The sequence below is a fragment of the Vigna umbellata genome, chromosome 1 (assembly GCF_029865625.1).
Source record: "Vigna umbellata cultivar VRB3 chromosome 1, Vumbellata_1.0, whole genome shotgun sequence".
NCBI classification, from domain to species: domain Eukaryota; kingdom Viridiplantae; phylum Streptophyta; class Magnoliopsida; order Fabales; family Fabaceae; genus Vigna; species Vigna umbellata.
Genome location: NC_142165.1, coordinates 76,819,259 through 76,832,111, shown reverse-complemented (window position 1 = coordinate 76,832,111; position 12,853 = coordinate 76,819,259). Strand labels below are relative to the sequence as shown.

The 12,853-nt window shown below is 31.0% G+C and overlaps 1 protein-coding gene and 1 non-coding gene across 2 annotated transcripts; one reads left to right on the top strand and one right to left on the bottom strand.

Moving 5' to 3' along the window:
* Nucleotides 1–808: 808 nt before the first annotated feature.
* TRNAQ-UUG (transfer RNA glutamine (anticodon UUG)) lies at nt 809–880 on the bottom strand. The gene has a single exon. It is a non-coding gene; the product is annotated as a tRNA-Gln (tRNA).
* A 3,464-nt stretch (nt 881–4,344) lies between these two features.
* LOC124823193 (cinnamoyl-CoA reductase CAD2-like) lies at nt 4,345–8,145 on the top strand. The gene is made up of 6 exons (XM_047295362.2): nt 4,345–4,629; nt 4,735–4,904; nt 4,990–5,181; nt 6,111–6,273; nt 6,821–7,007; nt 7,790–8,145. Exons 1-6 carry the CDS (start codon nt 4,509–4,511, stop codon nt 7,932–7,934), a joined length of 978 nt encoding a protein of 325 aa, XP_047151318.2. The 5' UTR covers nt 4,345–4,508; the 3' UTR covers nt 7,935–8,145.
* The last annotated feature ends 4,708 nt before the right edge of the window (nt 8,146–12,853 follow it).

Below are 12,853 nucleotides of genomic sequence, written 5' to 3'. Positions count from 1 at the left end.
GCTAACAGAAACAATTTATATAAACATAAATATTTATTAAAACATTGCTTACGCATGGATCACACCACTACTTAAAACATGAAAAACAAATTCGCATCATGTTCAACATATAAAAAAATAGTGATAATTTTAAAATGTCAATTTATATAATTTTTGTTGACAAGTGCATCCAAACCCATAAAATATAATAATATATGAACTTTTAAGTAAATATATTTTTAATTATAACAATAAAAATTATTCATTATTTTATATTAAATATAATATAGTAATTTTATTAATTAGATAATTGTATAATCTTGTACTTTTTAATATGTGAACAAGATGACGAACAATAAATTTATAATAGACTTCATACTTGATTAAATCTTATTAAAAGTTATCTTTTCGTATAAATAATTTTACAGTTTTCCTTAATTATAAGATTCAATATCAAATCTTTTTCATTTTATAATGATTAAAATATAATTAAATCTTAATTGTTATTTATTTCATGTCTATTGGACAAAAAAAATTGTAAAACACTATATTTAGAAACATATAATACAGAGACACATGTTTTAAGAAAATAACTCTCTCTGCAATGAATTATGTATTAAATTGGTGAGTTTATTACAGAAACATTTTCTTAAAATGAGTTGTTTTTTAATAAAAAAAATCTATCAGGTGTCGAAACCAGGTGAGTTCAAAATACAGAGTGTTGTTAAACAATAATGAATTATGTATGTCTGCAAATAACTTGGTGAGTATAATAAAGAATTTTTTTCTTTTAAAATAAGTTTTTCTTTTTTAAAAAAAACAGAAAAAAAGGTCCTACCGGGAGTCGAACCCAGGTCGCTGGATTCAAAGTCCAGAGTGCTAACCACTACACCATAGAACCCCCGTAATATTAATAAAGTTTACTCAAAATATAAATTTTCAACTATACTTCAATAAAAATATAATAAACCTTTTTATCATTTTTAATAAATTATATAAAGTTCACTCATTGTTAACTTTGGCTGCACTTTTTTTCTCTCTTCTAACTGTTCTTTCCACCTTTTTTCTCTCTTTTCTATTTCTCTCGCCATTAACTAAAAGCAGAAAGTGAATATTCTTTCCTGCCATCTTCTGTACGTGATACTTTCCCCTTGAAACTGGAAACACACAAGACTGGAGAAGTGGTATTATCAATGAGGCTAGACAGATGAAACCAACACCAGTGTTGAAATGTGTGCAATATAGCTCCGAGTCCTGGGTGTTGGACACTATCATATGTTTCAGCTCCTTCAAAATAAGGTGATTTCCCTTCCATTACACTCTTTAAAACAACACCCAAGTGCACTTGCAGGAAAGCCTTTCAGTACTCAAAATCTTCTGGGCTTTTTCCTATCCAAAATAGCACCAAGATTGGGTAATGCATTATTAAATTTCTGAATCCTGAGGAGGCCTTTGATAATAGATGTTTCGGATTGTGAGAATCTTCCTTTTTCCATCACCATATTGATAAGTCGGATAAGGGTGTCCTCCCTTGATAAAGAGCAAAGACCTTCAGCCAAGAAACCAAATGACTGGAACTCTGGTAATATTCCTTTCTCCAACATTTCAATCGTAAAATCAACAGCCTCTTGTATCGGTCCTCCACCATTACAGAGGCCACGGAAAAGAATCTTGTATGATACAGCATCCGGAGGATCACCTTTTTCCATCATTTCTATGAAAAGCCTCATGGCTTCGCTTGTTCTCTTCCTTTTGCAGAGTGTTTGAATCACAGGGTTATAAGCATGTGGAGTCAAGACCATACCTTTCATCTGAAGAGATTTAAGGAGCTTAATTGCAATCTCTACTCTCCCCGCCTTACACAGCCCCATAATAAGGGTCCTATAAGTTACAATATCTGGTTCACACCTCATCGACCAGTGGAAGATGAGGTTTGGGTTGATACTTTGTTGTAACATATAGTCAGTAAGATTATATGTTTTTCTCTTTTCTGTTTCATAAAATTTGTTTATTTTTTGGGATAATAAATAAGTCTGATCAGAGATGAATTTAAGATATAGACCAATAAAGAAAAGAGAGAGACCTTAATTAAGGTTGTATTTTTCTTTTACTTCATCTTCTTCTTTTTTTTTTCTTAGTTCTTGGTGCTGTAAATGGGAGGAAATTAATTCCGGTTTTGTCTTTTTATCTGTGCTTTCAGTTTTGACATCTTGTTACACTTCATATGACTGCCATTGACTTTTCCTCCCTATGTTTTTCTTATTTTAGCTTATTTCTCTATTTTTTGTAATCCCTATATTTTGGTACACATAAACTTTTGAACCAGTAGGTACTCAACTCAAATAATTTTAATATATATTACTTAAATACATCTTCAAAATTATTCTTTTAATTTTTTTATTATATCGGCGGGTTATAAAATTAGTCTATATCATTATTTATTAATTATGTAACATGCATTCAGACGTTACAAAATTAGTCTTTATCATCATTTATTAATTACGTGACATGCAGTTAGACCTGTTACATTACTAATTAATATGAAAAAAAAAAACATATAGCATTTTGTTATCATTAAACAATAAGGAGTATCATTTAATTATTTTTTAAGATTCATAAGCAAATACAAAACATTAAAATTAGATTTATTGTATTTACATTTACCAACAAATTTATTACGATGTACGGAAGTTGATGAGTAGAAAGAAAAGGTTGAGTTTGGTGAGTAACTTCACTCTGAAAAGAACCTAAAACACTAGCATGCAGATGTTGTCTCTGTGCCATTGTGCATGCAAGGTGATGTGTTTCTCTTTTAATTAATGTTGAAATATCACGTATAGAAGATGGCAGGAAGTAATATTCAATTTTTTCTTTTAGTTAATGGTGAGTGAAATGAAAAAAACAAAGAAAGAGAAAAAAGGTGGTGAGAATAACAGAAGAAAGAATAAAAAATGTGCAATTCGTTACTTCCAATTTAATGGATAAAATTTTATTTATATAATTTTTATAATTTTAGAACTAATGTCTTCATTTCTAAAATTGAACACTAAATAAAAATTTAACTCTTAATATAAAGACGAAGTAAATATTTAAACCTTATTTATATTTTTTTTAAATATAAATTTTTCTATGTTTTAAAATAAAGTTTCACAAATACACTGTTTATTTTACTCCTGTAATAATATTTTTCAAGTTTCATTAACATAATTTATTTTTAATCATTTGGTAAATAGTTAATCCAATGTTTCAAATTTTTTTGAAAGAAACATATATTATGTAATTCATTTTTGAAAGATTCATTTAGATTTTTATCATGAATAATAATAATATATTCCCTTAACCTTTTCTTCTAGTTTATTTTATTGAATTTTTATATTAATCGTCATTAATAATAACAATTTATACTAAAAAATATATTGTTCACTTTCAAAATTATAGTGATTTCAAGGCAGTGTTTATAGCTCAAGGTTTCACTAGTTTCTATAGTAGATTTTGATGTGAAATTTGTGACAGTTTCCTAATTGATTCTCTCTAAATGGAAAATATAGAAAAAGTTGATTTAATCACCTTTTATTCTTGGTTCTCACCTTTGGATTTGGTAGAGGAATACACTTTTAATATCTTCTCCGAATTATAACAATTATGTTATTATATACAATTATTACTATTAATTTGATCGACTATAAACTGCTTGGACTTCGAATGGTTAATTAATGAAGTAATTAAGATTTTTTTTGTAAGAGTCACTATCAAAACCTTTTCACTTTGTAAGTATTAAACACATAATTAAACCTTATTTGTTATTTATTTTTATTAAATAAAAGAAAGTAAAACACTCTATTAGATGAAATATTATACCAAAATTTAATATTAAGCCGTACATCATATATATATATATATATATATATATATATATATATATATATATATATATATTTAAACTCACCCAACTTAGTTTAAAGAATGAATCAGAAAGAATGTTATATGATATTTAATATTACTTTTCAAATTATTCTATAATTGGAAACCTTATTTCTTTGTTTAATAGAATCTGCAAATTCAGAATAACTTACCAATTACAGCAAGATCAATTATATACCTACCTATATCTTTGTTTAATGCACATCTTTCCTACCATCCAATTTTTTCTTTTTTTTTATTTCTATTTCTGTTTAACGCATCTCTTACAAAATCTTATCTTCTGTTTTCTTTCTAAATATTTACAAGATAATAAGTATGTAGCAGTCAATTTCGTTGCAGTAATTAACTTTTTTCAGCATCATTCGCCCAGACAAATGGGGTCACACTTCCCGCATGGTGTAAGTAGATAAGGTAAGCCACCTGGTTCATCTCAACACCCCTCCTTTTTCTGTATCCAGAAGTGTGTGCAAGAGTATCGAACCAAACAGCACTTTTTTAATGAATAATAATGCAAGCCACGTGATTCCTTGGAACACTATAATTTGCCTTCAGTGAACAAAGCACAACACTCCACGAAGAAAGCTCAGAGCAGAACAACATAATCCACAATGAGCACCGCCGCTGGAAAAGTAGTGTGTGTCACCGGCGCTTCCGGTTACATCGCTTCCTGGCTCGTCAAGTTTCTTCTCGAACGCGGCTACACCGTGAAGGCCACCGTTCGCGACACGAGTATGATTTTTTTTGTCTTCTATAATTTTTGTTTTCGTGGTTGATTATTTGTGGTGATGCATAACTATTTGGAAGATTAAAGATTGGGTAATGTGTGATGTTCAGGTAATCCCAAAAAGGTAGATCACTTGCTCAGCCTTGATGGTGCGAAGGAGAGATTGCATCTCGTCAAGGCCAATCTTCTAGAAGAAGGTTCCTTTGACTCTGCCGTTCAAGGTTGTCACGCTGTGTTTCACACTGCCTCTCCCTTTTTCAACGATGCCAAAGATCCGCAGGTTTGCTTCTTTTGCAATTTGATTTGTGCATTTATTTTTTTATCTGTTGCTGTGTAATATTTTGTTTTTAATTTATCTATTGCAGACTGAGTTGTTGGATCCGGCAGTGAAAGGGACTCTGAATGTTCTGAAATCGTGTGTGAACTCGCCCACGCTGAAACGCGTCGTTTTAACTTCTTCTATTGCTGCAGTTGCGTTCAGCGACAGGCCTAAAAACCCTGATGTAGTGGTTGACGAGACTTGGTATTCTGACCCGGAATACTGTAAGAGAACAGGGGTATGTACTGTTTCCTCTAATAAACTTTCATTACACGTTAATCTTCATTACCTAGATGAAACTTCATTGAAGAACCACACAAATTGTATATACAGTAAAGTTTCAGACAACGAATAATTTGAAGACCAAGAAGATCTACTGGTGTGAGTTTTAGAAGAAAAAATCTTGAATACAAAATCACTTTTTACTTCCACTAAACGTCAATCCTCATTATGTATATGAAACTTCATTGGAGAACCACACAAATTGTATATACAGTAAAGTTTCAGACAACGAATAATTTGAAGACCAAGAAGATATACTGGTGTGAGTTTTAGAAGAAAAAATTTTGAATACAAAATCACTTTTTACTTCCACTAATGTATGTGAGTCTAATCTTTCAAAGAAACCATTGGTTTAACACCATTCGTGGAAAAATAAAAAATAGTATTTCAAGCAGAGTATGGCTTATATTCTTTGCTTTCCATAGCATGTAAGTGCACAAAAGCTTTTCATGATACGGCTAATGTTTTATCTATTAAATTTTGATGTTATAGCCAACGGTTTAAAATCTAATTTGAGGTGCATAGAGACGTTTCTCAAACAAAGCATACAAGTAAACACCAACAATTATTTTAGCTTCATCCCAGTGAAGACTGGGTATTCCTTCGTATGATTAAATTCTGTTTGTTGTAATTTTGGTATTATGCACTCATTGTTCACTAATTCTCATGCGTAGCTGCACTACAAAAGAATTTAATCTGCTTCTCTCAATTTGTTCATATGATATGAGAACAGCTTATTAGTTGTAATTTTATATGCATTAGACGATTGCTACTGAACTTTAATACTTATATTTATTCAAATGTCAACCAAGTGTTGTAATTTGTTATGTATCATGTGTTATCATGTTCTTCACTTTTTCTTTCTATTTCCTGTTTTTGTTTTAGTTATGGTATAACCTTTCAAAGACTCTGGCCGAAGATGCTGCCTGGAAATTTGTTAAAGAAAACAATATTGACATGGTTACAATGAACCCAGCATTGGTTATTGGACCTCTCTTGCAACCAGAGCTTAATACTAGTTCTGCTATAGTTTTAAGTTTAGTTAATGGTAAGTAATTACTATTTATGCAGCGTGCTGTATAATTTCTATTGTTTGCTTTGTCTGCTTCTTGATTACAGAATGTAATTTTTTTCAACTACAACTGTTATGAGTGAAATGAAATGAAAAGGAAATATAAAATAATAAAACAGAGATTAAAATGCAATACGAAAAGGACTGGCTAATAATTTGTTATAATTCAACTCAAACTATGTTATGTTACTAATAAACGCTGCTGCATAGCTAAAGCGTTAATGATAGAAAACAGAAGAGAATGATAATAAACTACTGCACTTTGTTATTCACTTATCAGAGTCTTTAAGTAGGCAAATTCAAACCCCACATAGCCAGACATTAGGAATCCTACTATCAAGAGATAATTGAAATTACAGGAACAATAACAGTAAAATGTTTTAAACCACTAACAAAGTTATTTGCTAACTACTTGGACTCATTAACCCCACACACTCACACACATGTACAGCCTTCATGTGTTATGATTTTCACTGCACAATTTTTAGATAATTGAAGAAACTGATTCATCGCCTTGACACAGGAGCGAAAACATTTAAAAACAATTCTTTGGGATGGGTCGACGTGAAAGATGTTGCAATGGCCCATATTCTAGCATATGAGAATGCTTCAGCTAATGGAAGATATTTACTAGTTGAGAGAGTGGCACACTTCGGAGAGGCTGCGAAGATTTTACGAGATTTATACCCAACATTGCAAATTCCAGAGAAGTGAGTATAAATATTTTGATAGTATCTAAATTGCATACATTTTATATACATAAAAGGTGAACTAAAGTCCCCGTCTGTTGTACCTTACTGTTTATTGCTTTACTTTGCTTAAAAACTGAATTTAGTGCATAAATGCATTCAGCGATGATGATCTGAATCTATACAAAACCTTAGATTCTATAGGCTAAAACAACATAACAACCTTCCTAACATAAGACTATATGCCGCTACCAATTTGTCCTAATTTACAATATCAACAATCTGTTGTAACTCAAGCTTATAAAAAATATATTAATTTACTAAAATTAATTAGCTACTGTACAAGTGGTGTGGAACACTCTTGGCTGGGGAATAGATATTATGACTTCTTCATGCATAAATTTTTAGATATCCTGGATTTGAACATGTATTGTTTTGCATATGCAATATTGATACATATAACTCTAGGTGCATACTTGAGATTCTTAGTTTCACCATAATCTAATGACTAGAACTTTTCACACTTAAACGTCTCCAGTATATTTTTGTAGCTATGGTAATTTGTGTGGTTGGAATTCATTAGTGAATTATATGTTCATTAGGTGAGGCCAAAAGAAAAACTTTGCATATGTAGGTATTTAAAAAATTATTTTGTAAGAAAAACTCATTAGGTTATGGGCCCAACGTGACACTTGATTTGGTGGTCTAATGTTGTTTTGCATTTGTATAATTATAAGTAATTTGAGATTTTGTTGTTTTTGATTTTTCTAATACCCATTTCACTCTGTCAACAATATTGTCAGGTGTGAAGACGATAAGCCATGGGTACCAATATTTCAGGTTTCCAAGGAAAAAGCGAAGAGCTTGGGGATTGACTATATTCCTTTGGAAGTGAGCCTCAAGGACACTGTGGAGAGCTTGAAGGAAAAGAAGTTTCTCAAAGTTTAATGGTACCCTTAAAGAAATGTGGAAACCTTCTTATGCCTAGGCTTGAGTAAATTTAGTATTAAATAAGAAACTGATGTAAGTGCTGTAATAAGTGATTCTTGGACTGGTTTGTTCCGGTGACAAGTTTCAAACATGCGTCCCCATGTTAGAGTCTGCATTAGACATTGTATCCTCGTGATATTATATTAGTAGAAGATGTTTGTTTGGAAAATTCGTTGGTAAGATCAATGTGGAAAATTAGTTGGTAAGATGAATATTGATTGTCTGTCAGACGTAAGTAGGATGTTTTAAATTTGAGATACCTAATGTGTAGGCATGTGTGATATTTGGAGAGGTCTTTGTCTATTTTTAGTACGAAAAGATTGTAAAAATGTATATTTGGTGTAAAATTTAGAGGCAAAGATTGTAAAAATGTATATTTGGTGTAAAATTTAGAGGCAGTTTAGTAGACGTTGTGTATTTAAAAAGTTAGGAATGATTTTATTTATTTGAATAAGTGAAGGATCAGGACTAACATTTGTTGGAAATTGAAATATATTGATTTTTTGTTGGGAAATTGAAATATATTGATTTTTTTAAAGAATTGGATGATTTTATATAGGTGGACTGTCATAAATTTTGTTTTATTAGATTTATTTTTTCTTTTAGGGGGTTTTCACATAGAAGGATGGAGATTGAATAAAATAAATTTGAGAGGATTTGAAACTAAATTAGCATTGTTTTTAAGAAATTTGGAGGTGAATGAGTGAGTTTTTAAGAAATTTGGAGGTGAATGAATGAATTTAAAAGTAAAGTTTATGAAAATTTTTAAGAAATTTGGAGGTGAATGAGTGAATTTAAAAGTAAAGTTTATGAAAATTAATATAAGATTTGTCAAATTTGATTGATAAAAAAATGTTAAAATTGATAGAAAATAAAGATTATTAAAATGTTTTTAGTGATAAAAATAATATAAAATTATATTTATTAATAATGTGTTTATTGGTAAAAAATATTATAAAAAAATCAAAATTATTTTTGAAAATAAAATAAATTTGTATCTAAGTAAAATTAAATAAATATGTTTAAAATTTAATTTTTTTAAGAATATAATTTATTATTAAGTGGTATAATTTTTTTGTTTGTGAAGTTAAATTAAATATTTATGATCAACCAAGTGAAATTATAATATTATATGACATAAAAAATGCATGCACATAAGATACAACTATATTTTTTTTGTGGGTAATATAATAAAATAATGTTTAGAGATAAGTTGGTCAAGTTATCCTCAATTGGTTGAACATGTCTTTACATTTTATTTGATACCTTGCATTCTATTTTGTAAGTCTTCAACTCCTTCCACATTTGAGTCATCATGTCGGGATTTGAAGGATAGGGAGGATGTTCAAAATGACCACCAAAGTGTTGGCTTCCTTTAATAGGGTCATCATGTTTAGGACCTTGATGTTCTATTTGTCCTTCGTCTTCATCAATACAGAGATCATGCTGCCAAACACCATTGATGTTAACAATATTCACCCTCTTTAAATAATTGGTAGAAAATTGTTGTCTAGTCTCAATCTGAGTGTTGCATCGATGTCAAGATGTACTCTACTATATTGCATGATTTTGGTGATCAATACACCATATAGTGGAGTTGTGTCACTGACCTTGCATTTAAGCATATGTTGCACAATGTGATGAGGTCAATTGATAGATATATTATTTTTTGGCACCCATAACATAAAAATATCTTCTTGCAACAATTTTGCGAAATTTCCAACTCGTGGAGTTAACATATGCACGATAGCATAATGTCGAAGTCTGTCATTAATATTCAAACAACCAACCGTTTTCAAATGTTGACCCTGCATTTCTGGTCTAACCATAATAGCCAAAATGTCATCTCATAATCATAAGGAAAGTCATCTGGTATATTTTCAAAGAATAATTTTCGACCCTCATATTTTAGATGAGCAACATTTAACCAATCAGCTGGTCTCAACTTAATTCTCTTTTTTGTTGACCTCACTCTGAAGATATCAATTTATTGAGATCCTTAGATTTGAATAGAAGATTTCAGATAGAAGGATTATTCCAATTTAACAAAATATGATACGCCCTGAAACACAAGGTGATGATGAAAATATAGACTAGAGGTGACAAATGAATCAAAATTCACAGTCTGAACTAGAACATTTTTTGTAGAGATATCAGTTGCTTAATGCTCCATCTAATGACTATCGTTGAAGAAATGACATTGATCTAATACTTCTTTCACGAATGACCTCCTTTGTGAAGAAGTGTTTGTCTCAATCACTGTTCCTTTTCCCTTATGACTTCTTCGAGTCATTTTTCATGATGATGATGCCATTGAAAGAATAACTTCAACAAAAAAGAGAGAAGAAAAACAAAAAATTTCATAACAACAATATAATATTAATAACAATTACGAACTTCATACATATAATAAGTGCTGATAATTAACATTGTTCAATATAATGCAACAATTGTAGGAAGGGTCAAAATGTTACAATTAAAATCAACTTAAGACTATTAAACATATACATGGACTTAACTACCATCCATCATCATTGTTAAACAACTTATTCCATCTATGATGTGAGGGCATTTTCATTAACCTTTTCGTGCATACAGGGTTTGCACACAGGAAATCATATTATTGTTCCATAAGTGTATCTTCTTGTATGTTCATCGTAGATAACATTTCCCATATGTCGTCCTCAGTGTATTGGAAAGATGGGGTGCGACGCATGATCTCCACTCGGTTATTGAGAATTTCATTCCTCTTCTCAATGACAATCACTTGACGCTTGATTATGGATGATATTTTCTCAAAATGAGCATTACTGGATCCCATGACGTCCATGAAGCCATCGAGCCTTGTCGTCAACTTACCAAATTGTGAGTCCATTATGTCGACCATAGGTGCCTTCTGCTTTCAACCAAGTGAAGATGAAGTGCCTCCTAATGGAACGGAAGGCACAAACTGAGTAGCCCTTTTAGGAAAATCATCCCACAACTCAATCATTTTGAGAACAATGACCCCACAATCATATCTGGAACACTCACAACACCATATGAACAAATTATTACAACATTCTTAATCAAATCTATATATTGAATGGGACCACACTTTGGTCAAACCATTAAGGCAAACTACTTACATGTTTGGTTGAGTGGGAATAACGATATGTTGTACTTTAAATGTTGGCTTCTTGTCTTTAGTACAGTTTAACAACATCGAAAATAAGAGTTCCATGTTACAAGTCTGTACACAAATAAAAGAAAGTTCAAATATGAAGTGCATGGTAAAATAATCGAAATAACTACATGTTAAAATAAATATCTTTACAATAAAATTGTCTATATGTTTACGTTCCTGTCTATTGTGCTTAAGTGAATCAAGAGTTTATAATAAAATGGACAATTAGAAATAAAATTAATATTTTTAAATGGTAAAGCATGGGTATCATAGGCTACAATAAGTGCATGGTTACAATAGAATGATTAATTTGTGTTGGTTTAATTTTGTTGGACTGGGTTACATTTCTAACATATTGTTTGAGTAGGACCTACGTTGGGTCCACATTAGAATATGGATGACTCTTTAAATGTTGATATGTGAATGATGATAAAAGGAGTGTAGATAGTATTTAGTTGATTAAGGTATGTGTTTGATTGACTTCATATGATTAGGAGGTTTTAAGATCAATAAGTGAAGAAGTATAGATTGAGTTATGAATTTTAATACCTTGAGGGTGAAGTTGAGGTCTTGTTAGTGGTATATACTTGAAGAAAGGGACATGTCTATCTTATACCTAGTGAATCCCGAGTTTTTTACTATCTACCGTGTGATACGGGATATGGGCTCTGTTTGGCCTTGTGTGCGAAAAGAGAGTGACGTTCAAGTACTGCACCTTCTTTATATTTGGGAATGATGTTTTGCCTAGTCTTTGGCTCGTTGCTGAGTTTAGTACCCGGTACGCGATATGTCAATGTTTTTACTCATAAGTCCTTGCGGAGTAGGGAAACATGTCCTTTAGCCGTGAGGACGGGATGACTTGAACGATCCTATATGAGGAAGCTACAGGTAGTATGGTTACGAGCCTATATGGGGAAGCTACAAGTGGTATGGTTGTGAACCTATATGGGAAAACTATAGGTGTTATGGTTGAGTACAGGAGATGGACTAGGGTCCTTGATGATGATGTTGGGGTTCATGATGACGATGTATTTGGAGACTGTGTTGATAAGGATGACATTGATGGTATGGTAATGACATGGCTGATGAGGATGTTGATGAAGACACTAGTACAAAAATCGCGTACAACGTCGAATATTTTGGGCTTTTAACGGCTAATTCGCGAACGACATTATACCAGGAGATGTTAAATTTAAAAAATTCGAGGTTAATTTAACGTCGAATTTTGTTAATATACGACGTTAAGTTAACGTCAAATTTGGTCAATATTCGACGTTAATTGTTTTAGTTTTTTTTAATTAATTGTGATCATTTTTTACAACTCTACGAGACCTGAAAAACAAAAAAAACAACAAATTTCAGTTTTTGGTATTTTATAAAACATGAACTATGAACATGTAGTGTAGTATCAACAACAAAAAATAATAATCAACAATAAACAAGTTCAATCAAACAACAACAATAAACAACTTCGACTAAACAACAACAACAAACAAGTTCAACAAAAAAAACAACAAACAAGTTCAACAAATAAGTTCTTAAAACGAAAACGAAAACGAAAACTAACCTTCAAAAGGTGGGTTCGTCAAAATAAAGTTTCATCACAGTGAGAGAAAGAAGAATGCGCCTATTAAGGACAAGAACACGAAAATAATCGGTTAAAACAAACAAAAATTATACATAAAGTAATTAATTAACATGCATTTGTATC